The following is a 22,081-nucleotide window of genomic DNA, read 5'->3' as shown; positions in this document are numbered from 1 at the left end:
TATATATATATATATATATATATATATATATATATATATATATATATATATATATTGACACACACACACACACACACACACACAAATTGGTGTTTGAGTATTCTCCACTGATGTGTATACAGCCTTAAACTAATTTACACACAATCCCAATTAGTTCCACACAATGAGGAATACCGATTTCAAAGAGGTACTCCAGTGATTTAATGTAGCGTTTCCATGCCTGACTTTTAGCCCCCTAGTATGGGTCAAGTGCTGGATCCTACATTTTCCATAATACAACTCAATTGCATCCACAATACATCCACAGATTGTTATTGACAAATACAACATTGTGGCAAACAGCTTTTTAAGTAAGATCAATTGTTTCCTAAAAATCGTATTCACCCCTTGGCACTGGGGATACAGCTGCAGTTCGACCTGTATGTGTCTGTGAATTAGGTCATTATCGGGGCGGCTCTCCTAAAAGTGTTGTCACTCAATATTAACGGCCTGTTGGTGCGGATTGATGCATCGGTCATGCCTTTGATTTATACAATATTTCTTCTATCATTCCTAAATAGGAGGCATCAAATGTGTCCACAGAAAAATGTGACACAAACTGTGACAATGTGCAGAGTAGGGCTGTTGGAACGAATACCGAAAGTCGAATATTATTTGAATAGTAAAAAAAATCAATACTATTCGAATGCTGAAATTACTGTTTGAATGTGATTTTTTTTTTTTTATAAATTGGCTAACGTTAGCTAATCTCCCTCTTCTCGCCTTGGCCTACCCACATGTGTCACTCATGTCATGTCTTATTAAAGGTCCCATGGCGTGAAACTGTCACTTTATGAGGATTTTTAACATTAATATGCGTTCCCCCAGCCTGCCTATGGTCCACCAGTGGCTAGAAATGGTGATAGGTGTAAACTGAGTCCTGGGTATCCTGCTCTGCCTTTGAGAAAATGAAAGCTCAGATGGGCCGATCTGGAATCTTCTCCTTATGAGGTCAAAGGAATTCTGCACCAAGGCTGAATTATGGGAAAGAGACTTCAGATACAGTATTAGGGGACCACTAAGGCCTATATAAAAGAGACTTCAGATACAGTATTAGGGGACCACTAAGGTCTATATAAAAGAGACTTCAGATACAGTATTAGGGGACCACTAAGGTCTATATAAAAAGACTTCAGATACAGTATTAGGGGACCACTAAGGCCTATATAAAAAGAGAAACTTCAGATACAGTATTAGGGGACCACCAAGGTCTATATATAAAAGACTTCAGATACAGTATTAGGGGACCACTAAGGCCTATATAAAAGAGACTTCGGATACAGTATTAGGGGACCACTGTTCCAGTAAGGTCTATATAAAAAGAGACTTCAGATACAGTATTAGGGGACCACTGTTCCAGTAAGGTCTATATAAAAAGAGACTTCAGATACAGTATTAGGGGACCACTAAGGTCTATATAAAAGAGACTTCAGATACAGTATTAGGGGACCACTAAGGTCTATATAAAAGAGACTTCAGATACAGTATTAGGGGACCACTAAGGTCTATATAAAAGAGACTTCAGATACAGTATTAGGGGACCACTAAGGCCTATATAAAAGCATCCAAAGAGCACCATGTCATAGGACCTTTAACAATAAGTTAGCAGGAGTGAGAAACACAAGGCATTGTGAGGTCTAAGCTAACGTTACGTACCGAGTAACGTTAGTTCAGGGGGAGTGACAGGCTGTGGATGGAAATCGGAAGGACGGGAAATAGTTTTAATATGACTTTAAAATTGACATCCACCGATCCAAAATGCTTATGTTATCATTAGTTAGCTCGTTCTGGTTTCCTAACTGTGTCGCGACTTACGTTAGCTTAGCTGGGAGCTTAATGGAGACAGCTAAAGTTAATGTTAGCTGCCCTACAACTGTCAGTTAGCTTTGACTTCATATATTACTTTCAAATAGTTGTATTCTCAGTAATGTGACAATCTGCGAGAAACAGGTTGTTTATAAATCATTAAAATATTAGTGACAGCACTGTTTGGCTTAGTTATTAATGTTGTTAGCATCGTAGCTAACACTATTGTTACTTAGTTTATGACAAATCGTTTCAGCTGTGCTTTCTAACGTGATGTCATTGTGCTAACCGAGCAACGTTAGCCTTTACAACAGAGCCACTTCACTACACTTGTTAGATAATTTTTCATTCCAGAGTTCTCTGTTGATTTGTCCAATCCAATCCACTTTATTTATATAGCACAATTTAAACAAACAACAAGGTTACCAAAGTGCTTCACAGAGATAAAAATATAAAACAAAAAAAAAGGACAACAAGATAAATAAAATAACACTAACAGTGACAGCGACAACGAAGACCACAGCAGCTCTCACGGTGAATCAAAAGCCAAGGAATAAAAATGTGTTTTTAAACGAGATTTAAAGGTGTGGAGGGTGGGCGCACCTTTAATGTGTGGTGGTAAGTCATTCCACAGTTTGGGAGCAACTGCTGAAAAAGAGCGATGGCCTCTGGTCTTCAGCCTGGTCCTGGGCACGTTCAGCCGTAGGGCTGGGCGATATGGTTGAAAACTGTATCGCGATATACGTTTTTCATATCGGTCGATATCGATAATTATTGATATTTTTTATGACCTATTTAAAATAAGGACCAGGAGAAAAATATATTAAATTTAAACATTTTTATTTTAAACTTAACCCTGCTCTGATTATAATCCCCTCAGTTATAAAAGCAGAAATGTCAACACAACCATGGAAATCACTCAAATAATTAAAATGTAAACAGGTCTAAAATCACAATGAACACTTAACAATTATCTCTTAACATTAAGGTGCACAATTAAAGAATAAGTAAGAAATGCTTAATAAAGTGTCATAAAATAGTGCAAAGTGTTAGCTAAATATAAGAAACCTGAGAAGAACTATTTTCTGCAGGTTTAGTGCTAGGTTGGTAACCTGGCTTCTGGACAGTGCTCAGCATGTCTGCCTCCGTTATTTCTTTGTAGCGTTTAGTAAGGCGCTGATGCAGAGTACCTCTCCATGGCGGTCTGCTGCTTGTGCCGTGTTGCAGCTGCAGATGTTGTTGGACGTTGATGGCGAATACGGCCGTGCTCCAAAGTGTGAGCGCGGCTAAAGTGGTAAAACAAGTTTATGGTATTACCAGTGTTGGTGGGGACGACGGTCTGACGACGTTGGTCTGACTACGGTCAGACTTATAAAATCCCCAAAACTGCCATACTGACTTTTCCTGTTTTATCAACGATTTCCTCGCTCGCTGCGGCACTCACTTTCCACTCCACGCCGGTTCTGTTATTGAAGAACACGAGACAGCAATGTGGCGCAACCAAACATGATACTGTTACATGATTGGCTGTTAGAGTGTCACTCCCTACGTTGCTAGGTTGCCAAAGAGTGAGGGCCTTTGTTCATGCAACCAAACTTGATTCACAACCTCTGGTTTCTTCTGATGAAGAAAAACAAGTTATCGAATGTTTTATCGACCGCATTTTCTATTGATATTGATTACGTGTCTATTGCGATACATATCATTATCGTTTTATCGCCCAGCCCTATTCAGCCGTGCTTTGTGTTTGTCGCTGTGTGCTCGTGGTGGAAAATAATGTAAACAAAGAGCAGCGTGCCAGAAATGCAATGCGCCGTGACGTAGATCACCTTCAAGGCCAGGCTGATGTTAGAAGACAGAATGTGTAACAAACAACCACATGCTTATAGTGGTATTGACAATGCATAAGCCTGAGTAGTGTAGTATATATTAATAACAGGGTGTATTTGACCATTAAATATTCAAATATTATTTGAATATAAAAAAAATAACAAATGAAATTCAAATGGTATTATAGAGGAAGATTGACAGCTCTAATGCAGATGACACATTGTTTGACCTAGGGCTGCACGATATAAGAGAAATATGCAATATGCAACGTTAAATATCACAATAATGATATTACTTGCCATAAATAAACGGATATTAAAATGTACTCAGTTCTGCATTTCTGCTGCTTTTAGTATTCTTCTAAAATACATCAAATTGCTTGTTGAATTTTAAAACAAATAAAAGGAAATCATTTGTAACATTCTTTTATTGAACAAATAGAACATTGAATTGAATATAAAAAGCACCACTAAAAAAGAAGTTTTCTACTTTTATTTCCCTTTAACTAACACAAAAAAAGTGTCAATCGCGATATGTTTCAGCCTTTGGCGATCTGAATAATGCAACAGTTGATCTAGTTTGACCTTTATTAAACTTCCTATTTAATTATCCCTAAGAGCAATAGCGCAGCCGTAACTTTTTATGTAACAAGCTACCAAAAACGTATGTCCTCTCTGCTCTGACCCCTTTTATGCAGTATGAATATTTTATCAGTGATCAACCACCACATTTTCTTCTGAATGTGTGTTTTGTTCAAGTAAATATAGGGATGCTGAGAGCAAAGTTCAACAAGAGAGCATATTTTTATTTGCATATTCAGGTGTTCCTCTTGTCTTTTTGTACCTGCATGTTGTGCTTTTGTCTGTTAGTCAGCCCTGCAATTCCCATGTGTAGGAGCAACACTTTTGGTTGTATAACCAAGTGACAGCCGAATGAACAAGAAACCTCCACATTCATTCAATCTAAATGGAGGCTGTAGAGGTTATGTTACTCCATCCTGCGCCACTTTGATTTGGTTTTAGTCTTTGTCTTTTGATTATTGTTAGTTTTAGTAAAGTCATAGTCAGCAAAAATGAAGGACGTAGTCTAGGTGTTAGTGAAATTGAAGTTTATTTGTGCATTTTTCATTTTCTTAGCGTTCCGGGGCAATAGCTGTCATCGGTTGTGGCCAATCCATTAATCATACTTTTCCTTCCAAGAATCAGTAACATTAGTTAACATAATGTCAGAGACACAGCGCTACTGAAATGTAAAATGCTATTTACTAGTTATTAGCCAGGGCCAAGCAGCTAAATCAACAGCTAAGGAAGAGATATTTTGGGTCAAACATTGTGTTGTCTGTGTATTGTCTGAGATTTATTTGGCAGCATACTGTAATCAGCAGCATACAATGTGTGATTACACACATGCATTCAGGTATTTAATAAGATGGCCTGGGGATACAATTTGACCTTGTTTCTTCACATGTTCTGTAGACATTCATACACACACACACACACACACACACACACACACACACACACACACACACACACACACACACACACACACACACACACACAAACGACACACACACACACACACACACACACACACACACACACACACACACACACACACACACACACACACACACACACACACACCTCCTTCCCTTTGCCACTCCCTGTGTTTTAGAACAAGCCAGAGTCCTGTGGGTCTGTCTCTCTCTCTGTCTCATTTTTCTCTTTCTCTGCCACCAACATGTCATCAGTCAGCAGTAACTGGGTTATCTTAGGTTAAGTGAAGAACCAGGTTATACCAGTTCTCCCAGTATTCATGAACGGGGAAGAATGGGTAGAATTACAGGCGTAACTCTACCACCGGTACAGTAGGTGGCGCCCTTCCAACGCACAGCTGGTCAGAATAAGGCCTTTTTCTTCTGGTTGACCTGTGTTGAAAGTGCTCGAGGTTTATTCACTGGGTAGGTATTTGATTTTCAATTTTAGGATTCAAATATTCGTTTTTTTGAAGAAACAAACATGCAAGCAGGCTGGAATTTACTGTTTTTTTGTTGGTATTCAGCCGTTAGCCGCTGGCTAATTTATGCAGCGCTATGTCGTCCATGTCAGCCAAGAACGGAGAAATGAAGAGTTAGAAGCGAGCAGTCTGATGTGTGTAGAGTATGGTTATAATGTAGAAGTCTGGTGTCGTTTTCAGGTCATTTGATAAAGGTAAAGATCGTACGACCGTTCATAACTCTAATGCTCTAGTGAGGCGCTGGCTGGCTGAGCAATCATTCACAAACACTGCGTCAGTTGTCACTCGTCAGACAGTCTGGCAAAAACGCAGGTCTTTGCATTGATTTAAAATTTTTAAGACCTATTACATTTTTTGGGAAAACTCAACCCAACGTCATCATGCGCTGGACAATCATGTAACCGGAGATCAGACTGTCTGTCCGTATCGCTGCATGAGAGTCCCGTTTACGTTACTGTAAACAGGAAACATCACTGCCTCTATCGCTGCAACAAAAAAACTTTTACACACTATGAAGGTAAAAAACGGAACATAAGAACTGAACTGCCCAGGAGTTTGTTTAACAACAGGTGACTGTGTCCTGCAACAACAAAGCAAAGTCACTTCAACCCCCCCCACCCCCGGAAGCTTTGAATATTCACTGTTGATAAGTACTGAAGCTTCGAAGCTCAAAAAATGATATTCGGTACAGCCCTAAATATTACACCCATCAGCCATTACATTAGAAAATGTAACATCTTAATGCTTCATTCACACACTCTTGTCACGGGCGGGCGGCTCGTTCCCTCCACTTCTTTGACGAGACATAGCGTTGACAGCCCTGGAGATGGACAATTTGTTTATTTTGTAAAATGTTTTGTCTGTTTTGTGCGCGTGCGCGTGCGCGTGCCGTCTGGCGTGCGTGTTTGCGTCACGGCGTATTGACAAAGTGCTGTGATTGTGTGGCTTGGTGAAACAGCCTGAATGGCTCGCTAGGAATGTCAGCGATAGCATCTCTGTGAGATTAGTGCTATGGCAGCTGGACTCTGGGACACCTCAGACCTCAGTACACACACACACACACACACACACACACACACACACACACACACACACACACACACACACACTTGTATAGTAAAATGGTCATTATAAGGGATTTACCATTTTATTGTCTGACATTATAATTGCTACATTTACACAGCTCACAATTTGACCAATATATGCAATTTGGACCATTGTGCTTGCTCTAACATTTAGTGTATATGCACTCAGTCTACATATCTCAATAATTCTAACAGTTTACACGAGAGCGTCTGGTAAGGAGTTTTTATGACACAGCAACATGACAGAATGGAGGATTGCCCTGTGGGCGTACTTGGAGTTGTGATTTACAAGGTGTGAACAGGTAACACATAGCAGAGTCTCCCACCCCCCACCCCCCTTCTGCTTTGATGTAAACTAACTGAGGGAGGGCCATGCTGTTTGCGAGTGCATGTGTTCATGTAATATTGACATGTTTCCTCAAAGTATCTCTGCTTCTTATAGTCTCTCCCTCACACGCACGTACACACACACACACACAAACACACACACACACACACTGCATGCCTTTGAAGTAGATCCCCTCAGGTGTGTATATTGATTAAAACAGCAGGGTGTGACCCAGAGGTTTACAGCAATGGTTCTCAAAGTGGGGTCCGGGGACCCCCAGGGGTCCTTGAAAGGGTTCCAGGGGTTCCCCGACAAAAATAATTGATTTTCACTATAAGTTGATTCATAAGTAACACAGTGACAGATTGTTTGACTATTTTGCTCATTGGTTTCATTCACGTTCTGTAATAAAACATCTAAAAGCAAACATTCTATCAGGTATGGGACCCTGGGACAAAGTCTTATCAGATGGGGGTCCATGGTCTAATTTGTGTCAGTTTAGGGGTCCCTGATGTGAAGTGAAAAGTTTGAGAACCACTGGTTTACAGAATGAGCTGTAACTGACGCAGTGAGAGAGAGAGAGAGAGACTGTTCTAAGATAGGACAAACAAGCTGTACTGGCTAGTTACATGCTCAGTAGGGCAGTTATGCTAAGAGACACTGGTTGTTCTGAAACACACCAGAACAGTGCCTCCCTACCAGAGTACAACTATGTTTTACTAAGTAAAAGTACTATTACTTTGAACTTTTACTCAAGTACAAATAAAATTACCGGTATAAAAATCGACTCAAGTAAAAGTAAAAAGTAGCTCATTTAAAATGTACTCGGAGTAAAAGTTATGGCACAAAGCCATATCGCATTTCAATTTTAGTTTGTTGACATTTACTTTACCAAATGGCGCAAAACAACATTGGAGACATTTTTGTTACTTTTTTTTTTTACTCAGTAACAGATGTGGGGTTGGCCATCGTTTTTGCTATCAACAATTCTGATTCCAATTCCAATTCTTCCTTTTGATTCTGGTTCTTATCGATTTTTTGATTCTGATTCTTTGAAGTATGGACTAAAATAAAGCCACACAACACAACAAGCGCCTCGAAGTACGGCGGCCACTACGGACACAATGCGTTACTCTCCACCTCCGCTTTCAACCTGATTAAGCAGGGGACGTTGTGAGCGATATGTGGGCGATTTTAGACCCTTTTTAGGGGGGCTCAAGCCACCCTAAAAAGATCTGATCCTAGAATCGCCCCTGGTTAGGAGGTCCCTGCAATGTACTGATGGTATAGGACTGAAAGGCTTTGATGGGGTCTTGAATCAGTATCGGCATATCTAGCTCTGTGATTGGCCAGTTCTGTCAGTAGCAGAGTCATGGAGACGTTTTCAGAGGCAGCAGCATCAGGAGGCTGTCACTGACACTCTTTAGATCAGCAGCAGCAACTTTACTTGCTCTCTTTTTTTTAGCTAAGATAGCTTAAGTTTAGGGCTGCTGCGACTGACAAATATATTTTTTTCAATATCGACTATATCTACAGATTATTTCTCCAATTAACTGATTCATCGTCCATTCATCCTATTAAGTGTCACAAAATAGTGAATCATGTGATCATATACAGTAGGTGACTTCTTCAAATGTCTTGTTTTGTCAGTCCAAAACCCAAATATATTCAGTTCACTATCATTTACGACAAAAAAAACATCACTTCCTCACATGACAAACAAGTTTTCAATAATAGTTGGCGATTAGTTTTCTGTTAATCGATTAATCAGCTAATTGCAGCTCTACGCTAATTGTCGCCAGTTGCACATTTACTTGGTATTATCGATTAGCAAAACTCACTTTTTCAGTTACAAGTATGTCTGAGTAGTGGGATTTAGTTACAAGGACTTTACAGTTGAAGCATTTTTTAAAGTGGCAGCAAGCTCCTCTGCCTCGCATCCTCACTCGCATCCTCACTCTACATCTTTAAACAGGAAGTGCAGCTCGTAGTCTGATAGGACTCATTTCCTTCTGAGCTATTTATGAAATATACAATTTTTAACCATACATTGATGAACCTTTCAAATGCATGACTGCTAGTTTTGCGAATTACTGGTTTAATTTCAGTTAGATTCTTCAAGTTGGAGATTGGATTCGAGGCAGCAAGTTTTCTCTCTTGAGTGAATGTGATTTTGGAAACCAGTGGTTCACCCAGTAATTAGTTCAAACTAATAATACTATCTCTCAGATTAGATATTGTGATATGATAGCAGACACTTCCGACTTCAGGTTGTTTCCTTTTAATCTTTGATATAAAAGATATATTTTTGCGTTAACTCTTTAATAAGGTTAGAATCAGGGCGCTGTTCCATCTAACTGTTGGAGACAAAAAGCTCCAGTTTGTAATTCAATCCATCAGGGGGTTTTGTGAGAGAGAGAGAGAGAGAGAGAGAAGAGAAACTGAGTGTGGGCTAAAAGTCCCTCGTCAGCTGTCTCTGTATATCAGCTGGAAGAAAAAACAGAAGTGTGAGTGCAGAAAGAAAAAAAGGGGAAATGGTTTAAAAAAAAAACACACACACACACACACACACACACACACACACACACACGTGTCAAATCAGACATGCGTACATACTCTTTCACTTTAAAGTGCTCATATTATGCTTTTTGGCTTTTCCCCTTTCCTTTATTGTGTTATATATCTTTTTTGTGCATGTTATAGGTTTACAAAGTGAAAAAGCCCAAAGTGACTAGCGTGGCACGCCCTCATGCTCTGCTTCTGACTGGCTAGTAGTCCTTACCTAGGTACTGTCAGGGCACGCCCTCATACTCTGCTTCTGACTGGCTAGTAGTCCTTACCTAGGTACTGTCAGGGCACGCCCTCATACTCTGCTTCTGACTGGCTAGTAGTCCTTACCTAGGTACGGTCAGGGCACGCCCTCATACTCTGCTTCTGACTGGCTAGTAGTCCTTACCTAGCTACTGTCAGGGCACGCCCTCATACTCTGCTTCTGACTGGCTAGTAGTCCTTACCTAGCTACTGTCAGGGCACGCCCTCATACTCTGCTTCTGACTGGCTAGTAGTCCTTACCTAGGTACTGTCAGGGCACGCCCTCATACTCTGCTTCTGACTGGCTAGTAGTCCTTACCTAGATACGGTCAGGGCACGCCCTCATACTCTGCTTCTGACTGGCTAGTAGTCCTTACCTAGCTACTGTCAGGGCACGCCCTCATACTCTGCTTCTGACTGGCTAGTAGTCCTTACCTAGCTACTGCACATGTGCGACTCCCAACAAAGATGGAACAGAAAGGAGATGTCTCACTCTGTAGCTAAAACAGAGAGCTCAACACACAGGGTGAAAAGAAACAAATATATGGTGTTTTCTGAAAATTAAACCACATAAACCTATTCTGGTACAACCTCTAAATACAATTATGAACCTGAAAATGAGCATAATATGAGCACTTTAACATTAAAGACAGATGAACACTGGTCTGTAAATCACCAAGTGGACATGAAACTTGCATAATGAGAGAAATGAATCTACGTCACTAAATATTGTGATGATGATTATTAATCAAGACTTGTTGATCCAGTTACATCAGGAACATTATTTAGCTGTAGTCTTCAATTAGCAAATAGAGGATTTTAGAACAGTGAAGAATACATAATGCTTCTTCAAACAGTATTTGGACTTCTCTGTGAAGTGACAGTAATAAGAGAAGCCAGTAGCAACAACCACAGAGTCAAGAGTCAACTTAATCAAGCAGCAGTACAAGCCAGCACACATACAACAGACACACCCACTGGCAGGGTAACCGAGTAAGCACAGCATTTAGAGGAAGTGTCCCACCTCTCTTAGAAAGTGACATCAGAGGTGAGTTTTCCACACAGTGGCTACAGGCCTGGGCCACTGAACACTTTATTCCACACCATGTTTAGGCTGTGTGCTTTAATAACATATTACACACTACACTCATAATACCTGCTGTGCCCGTACTTTTTAGACCACTTGGAAAGTGACTTGCTATAGCTTCATTTAATATCCCATTGTGAAATAATGTGGAGGATCTGCAATCTAAATCATGATTAATTGCACATTTTACCTTGATAACGATAAATGAACGATAAAAAAAGAGTGATTTGACGATGGACACAGCGTTTTTGAATTTTTTTTTTATAAAGTGACAAAAATGTAAATAGTCAACTTTGAATGAAGTGTGTTTTACGATGCTAAAATTACTGATTAATTACATGGAGTCTGGTGGGTTTAGGGAACGCAGTTTTGCAGATGTTTTTATGTTTAAAAACAGGATCTTACTCTTTAACAGAAAGGTCGACCTCCTTAGAAATCCTTTCCATAATGTTGTCAGACACTTAGAATAATAATCTGAGTCTGTCAGCGGCAAAACGAGCACTTTTGTGGAGGTAAATACAAGCTGGACAGTTGTCCAGTTGTGTTTCACCTCTGCTGACTGCAGCGATCTCTCTTAATACTGGACCAATGTCAAAGATTGTTGTTCCCATCTCCCATTTCCATAGATCACAGCACAATGTTTCACAAACTGTTATTCAGAATAGAGATGTTCCGATTCCGATACCAGCCCTAAAGAAAATCTACATTAAAGTAGTTTATTTATGTTCTTTTTCCGTTATAACTGACGGTCAAACTGGAGAATAAAAAAGTTCTGTGGCATTCATTGTTTGAGTTTAACCTGAGCCAGACCGACAACAAAGATAGAAATCATATCACATCCATACAGGGATAGTAGTATACAGCTGTTAAAACATAATAACATATATGACACACTGGTATCAGATCAATACTCGGTATCGGCCGATAAGCAAGTTCAGGTATCGGGAAGCAAAAAATGGTATCGGACCATCTTTAATTCAGAACATGAATGTTGAGACAGTAGATGAATATAAATATTTAGGAACCATTATTGACAGCAAATTATCTTTTGAGAGCAACACAGATGCTGCCTGTAAAAAGGTCCAGCAGAGACTCTTCTTCTTGAGGAAGATGAAATCATTCAGCGTGTTCAGGACACTGAGGACTTTGTTCTACCAGTGTTTTATTGATTCAGTCTTGACATTTTGTATTGTGGTGTGGTACAGTGGTCTTCCAATGACCAGCAAGCGTAAGCTAACAAAGCTGGTAAACGTAGCATCTAAGGTGGTTGGGGTACAGCTACCATATATTTATGTGTTGTGTTGTGTTTACAATGTTGTTGGCGTCTGGAGGTGCTTTCCTCTGTGTATGTGTTTAGACATCCTGCTTCACACAAAATGTCCTTTTCTAAGCATAAATAAAGTGGAACTTGATCAGTCACTTAGACACAAAAACATAGAAAATATGGTCCAGGTTGAAAAAAACGGTAGTTACCCTTTAAGTAATGATTTTGGCTTCCCCCACCTGGAATGTATATATTCCAAACGTACAGACCAGTCCGACTCCTGCAGCTTGTTACGGGACTTACTGAGTAACACTGAGGGAATGGGAAGCCTATATCTTCTTCTCATGTTTGTTTTAAACTTTCTGTTATATGGATCTCACCCACTGTCCAATGGGTGACTTCATATACCGCCCCAGTCTCCAGCGAGGTCAGCATTTCCCTCCGTGTCTCTCCACATTTTCCTGCACAGACACATTTTTAGCGTCCCCCAAGCGCAAGGTCTTAGCCAGAGCTAAAAGAAAAATCAGCATTGCAAAATGATAAGAATTGAGAATAAAAATAGCAATTAAAATCCTCTCTGGATGTGTTTCATTTACCAAACAACCGTTGAACAAGCAGAACATCCAGAGTCCAGGTTGTGCTGGACTCTCTCTTTTTTCCATTACTTTTGTTAAGTGGGGTTATATTTACTCAAGCATAATAGACATTTTTTAACAAGGTAACACAGACTCATTGCCTTTATTGTACGCAATCCAATCATCCACCACCCCGCAAAAGGCTCATTCTGTGTCAGGAAAAACCCTGCATAGTGATAATGTAGGGATATGAAACCGCCCTGCAGTTGTTTAACAGCCACATTGTCCTTGGACAGTGAACACTCCACTGCACTTCCCAAAGCTTTCAAGTAGGCTAATATAGTTGGTGTAGCTGGAGGCAGGCTAAATATTAACATTGAAATTGCCAATTTCCAATTGTGCTGTCTGGTATTATTCAACTGTACGGCTGTCCTTGCAGCCGACTGGTCTGTGACAGCCTCCCAGCAGCATGAGCTTATCGTTTGGGGTATGACAGTGACCTCGCAGCACTTTAGGGAAGTGATCTCATACTCTCACTTTTCTCTGACTTTTTTTTTTAGCCATGTTACACCAGGGAAGAGGCATTTGTCTTTTCACTTTTCTAAAATAATTATAGTTGCCTGCCCTGGAGCAGTTATGGCTGCAGTGCCTTGCTCGGAGGCACGGTTTAGAGCACACTAGATATCCCAGCAGCTGGCCTGTATCTGGTTTCAAACCTGCAGTGTAGCAATGTGTGCAGGAATCAAAGCGGCAAATAGTTTAGTCACAGGTTGACCCCTTCGATCCTCACCAGCCTTTTTATAATCAAGCTAGAGAATGTTTTCTCTTGGTAGTCTGGCTGAGATATGATTACTGGTTAATGATTTATGAATAGTAAAGATCTTATCGTTAACCCCATGCAACCTAGATTGTTATTCAGTTATCTCGAAATATTCAGTTATTTTATCCAAGATCAGATTAGAGCTGCAAAGATGAATAGATTAATTGTCAACTATTAAATTAAACGCCACCTTTCTTGATAACCGATTAGAGATGCACTGATTGACCGGCCGGTGATCGGCCATGACTGGCCATATGCCGATTTTATGCCGGTCAAATGCTGTAAGTAAATAGCAAGCAAACTCTTATTTTGCCTTGTGTTCTAAATGAAAAAAAAGTTCAAACAGGAAAAGTATTAAGGGAAATTTCCACAGAGAGACGATCCACAATAGAGGATGGATACCCGATTCGGACAGATATTTAGAAATGATGTTGGGGTTCAACAGGCTCGGTCACATCAGCGCAATAAGGTATTGAATATTTAAAATTTTTAAAAGCTTATTATGTAGGTGTGCGCCTGTGTTAATGTGCGCTTGTTGCGCTGTGTGCGCTGATGCCTCATCTGTTGACATTTCCGAATGCCTTCCTACAAACGTACATGTGTCATTAGTATGAGAAAAAAAATTAGATTTTAACTGTGTCGGGCTCGGACAGAAAAATGCGGCCTGATCCGCACTCTAATCCACAAGGCTAAAGGAAAGATGCTGAACAAGCTCCAGGGCTCCTGACCCCCGAGCTTCTTGGGGATAAATCCAGCTTGACATTACATTGTGTTGTCATCTATTAAAGGAACACGAGGAGAAGACATTTTGGGGATTAGATCTTCTGTGTTTTCATGACAACTGCTATAGGATTGTTTGTGTCCTGCCAAAGAGAAGCTTATGGAAAACCTTACACACACAGACACACACACACACACACACACACACACACACACACACACACACACACACACACACACACACCCACACCCAACTCATTTCTCTCTGTGTGTCTCTTTCACTCCCTTGAAGATTTACAGATCTTCTATCACATTCACTCTATCATCTGAACATCTGCAACATCTGCATCTACCTAGCCTGTGGACAAATTATTTATATGATTAAGGCTTATTGTTTTTGACTTCACATGAACAAAAGAATAACCAAAACTTTTGGTCGAAGAATTTCAGATGGGGTTTTACCAATTATTACTGTTTACATTCCAATTAGTTTTTTCTGGTGCAAAAGATATAAACCACAGTAGTTAACGGTGAACAAGGTCCACTCTTGCAGTGATAGAAAGTGAAGAGAAAGATTGGGAAGAAAATGCATAATGAGCTGCTGAGTCCCTCTAAGTCATTAAAAAAAAAAAAAAAAAAAAACGGGTTTGAATACAGTGTTTGCAGTGCAGATGGTATGTTGAAAAGTTTCCTGCTTTTGGAAGGAAGGAAATCTTTTATTTGTTATTTATTCTTGCACCCGGCGCAGAGCGCCGCAAAGCCCGACCCAAGTGTCTTCGCTAGTTTAAGACTGACGAGGTTGTTAGTTTCCCGTCCAGCGCCCACATCGTTTAAATAACAAATACACCTGGGCCCATCTGTGGCCCATGGGCGTGCTGGTCTTACAGGGAGGTGTGTTCAGGTGCATTCTGGGAGTATTACTATCTTGAGGCAGCGGGACGTGATCGCACCATTTACCAAGAAAAACCTGTTCTAAAGTCAATAACGCAGCATCTCATTGTTATTTTAACAGAGCATTAGTAAAATGCTCCTAGGCTCGTGCACAGCGCACACACACTATGCTTGTTACACACACAGGGACGCACAGCAGCACACACACATGCAGAAGATTACAAATAAAAATATTACAATGTGAAATAGTATTATGATATGATCTGCTCTCGCACTTTCACTTCACACACGAGCCGATCAGTTTCCTCTCCTCTTCTTTCTCTCCTCCTTCCTGTTTATCAAATCCTCCATCATAACAGCAACGCGCTTTTTTTTTTACGCTTTTTTTTTTAAAGGGAGGGGAGAAAAGTAAGCTCCTAATCTCCCTCCCTTTCCAAAAAAAAAAAAAAAAAATAAGAAATTTAAATTTCTTACTTCCCCTCGTTTTTAAAAAAAAGAGAATTTTTTTTTCACACCTATGATTAATGAAGACACTAAGTACAACCCTTTAGAACCATGCGCCCGGCCCACGGACCCTTTTTTCCACCGTTAAACTAACAAAAGTGGATTTGGACACGCCCTAAACACACCTGCGCCAGATGCTTCACGCCATGCGCTTAGATCATTAAAATAGGGCCTGAGGAATTTACCAGCAACTTCTCTGATAGAGCCAAATAATTCATCGTTTTTTCTGAATAAGTTTAACTGTAGTTTTCAGCAGTAGAAGTGTCCTAATATGCTCTAAATCATAAGTTTAAGCCAGCGGCCATTGCTTTTACTGGCTTTAATGACACCTGTTACCAGTAAATTTACTGACTTCATTTAATTTTTGTTCAATTTGTGAGTTAGCAAATCAACAAAAAGACATATTTTTTTAACTCCCACCTGTCTATATCGTTATAGGCCTTATAAAAATCCAGTATCTGTCGGGCTATAGAAGAAACATGGCTTTATATATCGTTTTGAATGTAAAATATGGACGGCTGCGCCCTTTTTGCTGTTCCTGAAAGACCAACAGAGAGGCTGTCACACCCACAAATACACACGACTAATCCACACATGCAATCACACACCCAAGCATCTGCTACACACGACACAATAGAAACTGCCTCTTCCATGGATTTCCTTCCTTTGTTGAATCCACATTATTTCCGAGTGGCCACACCAAATTTGTGAGCAGGAGGTGGAAAACAGGAGCTCAGCTCAAACTACGGCACCTCGCTCGGGTCAAAAAAACTCCTTGAGTTTATGACTTTCTAATCCCTGGGATCCAATCCATCCCACTGGAGGACCCAAGCTAATGAAAAGGTTCTGTTCCTGTGGTCATGTGGGGGCCCACTGTAGAAATGCAAGCTGAAGGAGCAGAAGGAATAACCTCCGATAGCTTAGTATTCAGATGGCTGTGGTGGGTCTCATCTTGTGTTAAATCCTATCAGTTGGTAGACTGGGGGGCGTGGATCACCCGGCTAACTCTGCAGCTGGCACAGATAACATACTGTATACTAAACACACACACACACACACACACACACACACACACACACACTCAGATGATGTGGGGTTAAATATGGAAACTAGGGCAGAGTTTCTGACCAGCATGGCGTTGTGGTCGAGGCAGTAGGCAGCGGGCTTCCTGCGACACACCCTGGTCTCAGCGCTGGGGGCTCATTTAGACTGCTGATACACTGGCAGGCAGGCTGGCGGCGTAATGAGTACGCCCACGTATAGTTTATTTCTATCCCTGCCTCAGAAACTACCTATTGTTCACCACGTAATGCCTGCATTTATTGACAGTTGACATGATTTTGATATTTAATGAAGGTTTCATTGGTTATTGACCTTGCCTTGACGTACTTTACATAGAGCAAAACTATTTTTTTCTTGTAAGAAGGAGAAGGACTTCTTTCTTTGCTGTGTACGGTCATTAAATCTGTCGCCACACTGATCATAAATGACCGGCAACCCTGTTTTCACTATGCTTGTAAAAGATGTTGGATGAGGCCAGTGAAACCATTTCTTCATGGATCTGGCTCATTGTCATGTTGAATCAGAGAAGGGCCTGCCTCAAGCAGACTCTTGTCCAAAATATTATGGTATGCTGTAGCATAATGCCATGAAACTCAAAACTAAGGGTCCTTGCAAAAACCATAAAAGACAGCCATTGTCCACCGATTACACATAATGTAGTGTTCTCTTATGGTAATGAATAGATCATCCAGCAGATGGGGCTGTGGAGTTATATCTGATTTTGGGCTGCATTTGTTTGAGGAAGCTGACTGATCTCAGAAAAAAACCAACAACTCAGTCTGCAATATTTGATTGCAGTGATTGTAGTGTTAATGAATGAACCGTGCCATCAGATAAGTTTAGGTCAATGATCTATGGTTATGTTGGCTGCAGTTAAGGAAAGAAGGGTTTATTTATGTGTTGTTGATATGAGCGTGGTTGGCAGGGCAGCCAGGTGGGAAGGAAACTGAAACTACTCAAAGGCCTCAGGCCGCTTTGCAGCAAGAGACTTCTTTTATTTGTTACCTTTGAGCAAGACGTTGAACCCTAACCTTCTTTCAACAATGAAACAAAAGGAAGTTTAGAGCTGCAAGGGAAGACATGCTTTGTATGGGGCAGAGATGTAAAGTGTGTTGTAGAGCCCGACCTATAAAGGATTTTTAAGGCCGATATCGATACAAATATTTGGTGATTTAAAAATCCGATATTCCGATATATCGGGTGATATATATATATATATATTTTAAATCAAGAAACGCATAACAAAATATAAACAGATTTTCCTAACAGTAGTTATTTGTAGTTATTTGAGTCCTCACTAAAATATGATAATGCAGTTTAAAAATAAACTTTTTTTTATTGTCCCAACAGAACAGAGGAACATCAAAATATATATTAAAGTTCTGATAAATAAAATGTATAAAAATACAAACTTAAGATAGGAAACTTAAAGTCCTTTGAACAAAAACACAATAACAACAAAAAAATCAAAGAGTGTTGCCAACAGGGACATTGTAGAGCGCCCTCTGGTGGACAGTATTCATTTATCGGCCATTATAAATGCCGACACCGATAGTTTGGAAAAAGGCCTAATGTCGGCCCACCGATATATTGGTCGGGCTCTAGTGTGTTGTAGACGATTGAGGAGAATTTTAAAGATGGAAATGAGACAGATAGACACAGTGAGCAGAGGGAGGCTGGCTGCTGCTGGCACTGAACGTAATCTGGCATTATCATTGGAAGATGACACAACATGACTCGGCAGATTCCCCTGGTGGCCATTGGTCAGCTGGACTCCCAGATGAGCTGATGACTGCTTGGATCTGTGCGTCTGAGGCCGTGATTAGACACACATTGTGTTTCTGTGGTGTACCAAGTCATGCCTTTCTTTCATGCAGCAGATTAAACTCTGCCCCCTTGTGGTAGAAAGTGATATCACATGTAGGTTATTATCAGTGATAAAAAAAGCTTTCTTTTGTCTAGATGCCTACCATAGAGGTCAGAGGTCATACTTTAGGCCAGTGACCGTCAGCTGGCGGCCCGCGGGACGCATCCGGCCCGCCAATGCTTTCAGTCCGGCCCGCAGAATAATAATAAATTCAGTAAATGTGAAGAAGTTAATGCGTTCTGGTATCAAGCATTTCGAGCGTTCAGAGCAGGTAATATTCCACAGGGAGAGCGTAAACCCGCCCCCCCTGTAGTTGCATCTCTATTCACATTCCGATTAGTGAGCAACACACTGTGAACCAGCTGCAAGGCGCCTTGCAGCTGGTTCACAGTGTGTTGCTCACGGACACTTCAGCAGGATGGATGGCTGCCATCACAGGGTTTGGATCCAGGTCCTGTGGTCTTGTTAGTGCTCCAGCTGCAAGTTTGATGCCACCCAGGGACAGTTCAGTTCACATCACATTTTCCCTCAAAAGCAAATAGATTTAGTCCTTTTGTTTATTGTACTTCAGATTTAAAGACTTCCTGGGCACTCTGATGCAATAGGCTGTCATTGCGTAGGGCTTGCGTTCACTTTATTTTGCCTTCTTACTTCCTTTGACCACTTCTCTCAATTTCCATCTCTCCCTCTCTCACTCAATTTCGTCCTCCTCCATTTCGTCCTCCAAAGGTCAGTTTAAAAGATTTTCATCAGATTTTTAGAGACTATAGTCACGCTCATCCCGCTCCCCCTTATCCCACTCCACCAAACAGATGGGTCACTTGAGTCAGACTGCCGGCAGTGCCGCCCCGCCGATTATACATGTCAAATTGGCCAAAATGAAGGCCGACGGCCCCTCGGACGGACGACAGCACGGAACACACCGAACAGACTTGAGTCACTGAGTACAACCCTTTTGAACCATGATCCCGGCGCACTGACCCTTTTTTTCTGCCTAGCAAACTAGCAACAGTGGATTCGTACACACACCTGCGCCGGTTACATGCTGCCAGTCCGACATGCTGCTATTCAGACATGCTTCTATTCCGACATGCTGCTATTTAGAGTCCGGATCGGGCCGAATTTTTCTGTCCGAGGCCGGCCCGCGTCCGACAGAGCCGTGACCGAACCCGGCCCGAGCCCACAGGTATTAAGAAATTTGTGTACGAGCCCGACACAGTTAAAATCTCATTTTTTTCCTCATACTAATGACACATGTAGGCTACGTTTGTTTGTGTGGAAAGCCCACTTTTGTTAAGCAACTGTAGGAAGGCATTCAGAAATGTCAACAGATGAGCGCATCAGCGCACACGGGGCAACAAGCGCACGTTAATAAGCTGTTGCCTTATCGCGCTGATGTGACTGAGCCCGACCCGACCCCGACCATAATTTCTAAATATCTGTCCGAACCCGGCCCGGCCCGTCGGGTACCATCGGGACCCGTCGGCCTCGGGTCAGGTATCCATGCCTTACTGCTATTCCCTAACCCTAACCCCTGACCCTAACCCTAATGGAAACAAAAATTGTCGGAGTGGTGGGACGTTTGAAAACAATGGAAGTGCTGCCGCTGCGACAATTAGACGTCAATGTCGGAATGGGGGTATGTCGGAATGGATGGCGGAACCCACCTGCGCCAGGCGCTTCACGCCGTGTGCTTAGATTGTTAAAATAGGGTCCGATATGTGATATCTATGATGATATATTTCTAGGTTTTTCTTGGTATTTTCTTGATGTTGCTATTTTAATTAGTTTAGTGGCAGGGGAGTAATACCCACTGATTTTGTTGTTTATGGGGTTTGGGGGACAGGAGCATTGTTCTTGGACATGTAAATTTAGTTGTATCATTAGGGCGACCTACGGCACTCTGTGATCCACTCGTCAAATGCCAGGGGGTGGAGGTCTGCATGTGTCATTAAGCTGTTAAAGTAAATCATGTGATAAGTCGTTCTTTATTTTCTTCTCAGCTTTTGTGACTTGTTTTTTAGTTTGCTTTTTAGAGCTGGACAGCATCATTCAACAGGCGATACCATGTTCACTGTTCTGTCGTTTGATTCCTCTGTCTGTGTTTGCGTGCAGCCATGGCGGAGTTAGACCTGAGTCTGAGCGACGCACTGACGGACAGCGTTGAACAGCCGGGCCCGGAGAGCCTGGTGGAAAGGGACTTTGTGGCTCAGCTGGAAGCGGAGACCTTCGTTGATCATGTCGGGGAGACGGTGGGAAAGACAGACTACATCCCCCTGCTGGACAATGACAACACCAGAGCAGGTGAGACTGATCTGTTGGAGCCCAGTGGAGTAATGTAGAAAGGATTCATCATGACACAGTAAGAGGGCGAGGATGCTAGACCAATGCTGACTCTAGATAATACCAATTCAACGTTGAGAGTAGGGCTGCTCGATATGAGAAAGATATGAGATATGCAATAGCGTTGTGGAATATCGCGATATTACTTGCGATAAATAAACAGGTATTAAAGTGTACTCAGTTCTGCATTTCTGCTGCTTTCAGTATTCTGCTCAAATACAGCAAATTGCTTTTGGAATAAAAAAATAAATAAATAAAAAAAATAAATTCCAACATTATTTAATTGAACATTGACTACAATAAAAAAGGAGAGTTATACTCAGTAAACGTAATACAACTTTCTGCCACATGGCATCGTTTTTTCATTGACTACATGCCACTTTGCAACACAGTAATACAACAGCGACCTTATTTATTGATATTGATTGATTTCAATATCGATCGATTCAACACCAAAGATTCTTTTGTACCTTAAAATAATGTTTCCAAAATCGGTTCAGTGGTTCATCAACTCGTAACAGGGTGAACAGCACTTCTGCATTCGCTTGGTGGCCCTGTAGTAATGAGATCAGAAACATGTGGCCGAGTGACGTACTGATATGGAGTCAATCCTCCCAAATATATAAATGACTTGCATGTTAGATAAAGTTTTCAGTTTCTCTGCAGAGTAAACTCAGCATCTTTTTTCAATATCAATTAAATTCAGTTTTATTTATAGTATCAAATCATAACAAGAGTTAGCGCAAGACACTTTACAGATAGAGTAGGTCTAGACCACGCTCTATAATTTACAAAGACCCAACAATTCCCCCAAGAGCAAACATTTGGTGCAACAGTGGCGCGGAAAAAACTTCCTTTTAGGGAGAAACCTCGGCCAGACCCAGACTCTAGGTGGGCGGGCATCTGCCTCTGCCGGTTGGGACACAGAGACACTGATACAGATATACAGATATAGAGAAATATGATTGATAATAATTATAGCAGTAAGAATGATGAACAGTGGCAGTTATAGTAACAATAAAGATAGTGG

At 41.1% G+C, this 22,081-nt stretch overlaps 1 protein-coding gene across 1 annotated transcript in view; it reads left to right on the top strand.

The window, feature by feature from the left end:
• The window catches only part of LOC120552169 (microtubule-associated protein 4), a 152,959-nt gene that overhangs the window by 20,865 nt on the left and 110,013 nt on the right, over positions 1-22,081 (top strand). Inside the window, 1 exon segment of the mRNA XM_039789961.1 lies at positions 20,824-21,012. Coding sequence (XP_039645895.1) covers positions 20,824-21,012 — 189 coding nt within the window.

Source organism: Perca fluviatilis, chromosome 22 (genome assembly GCF_010015445.1).
Source record: "Perca fluviatilis chromosome 22, GENO_Pfluv_1.0, whole genome shotgun sequence".
NCBI lineage: Eukaryota > Metazoa > Chordata > Actinopteri > Perciformes > Percidae > Perca > Perca fluviatilis.
Note: the sequence above shows the minus strand (reverse complement) of the source record. Positions and strands in the feature narration are given on the sequence as shown.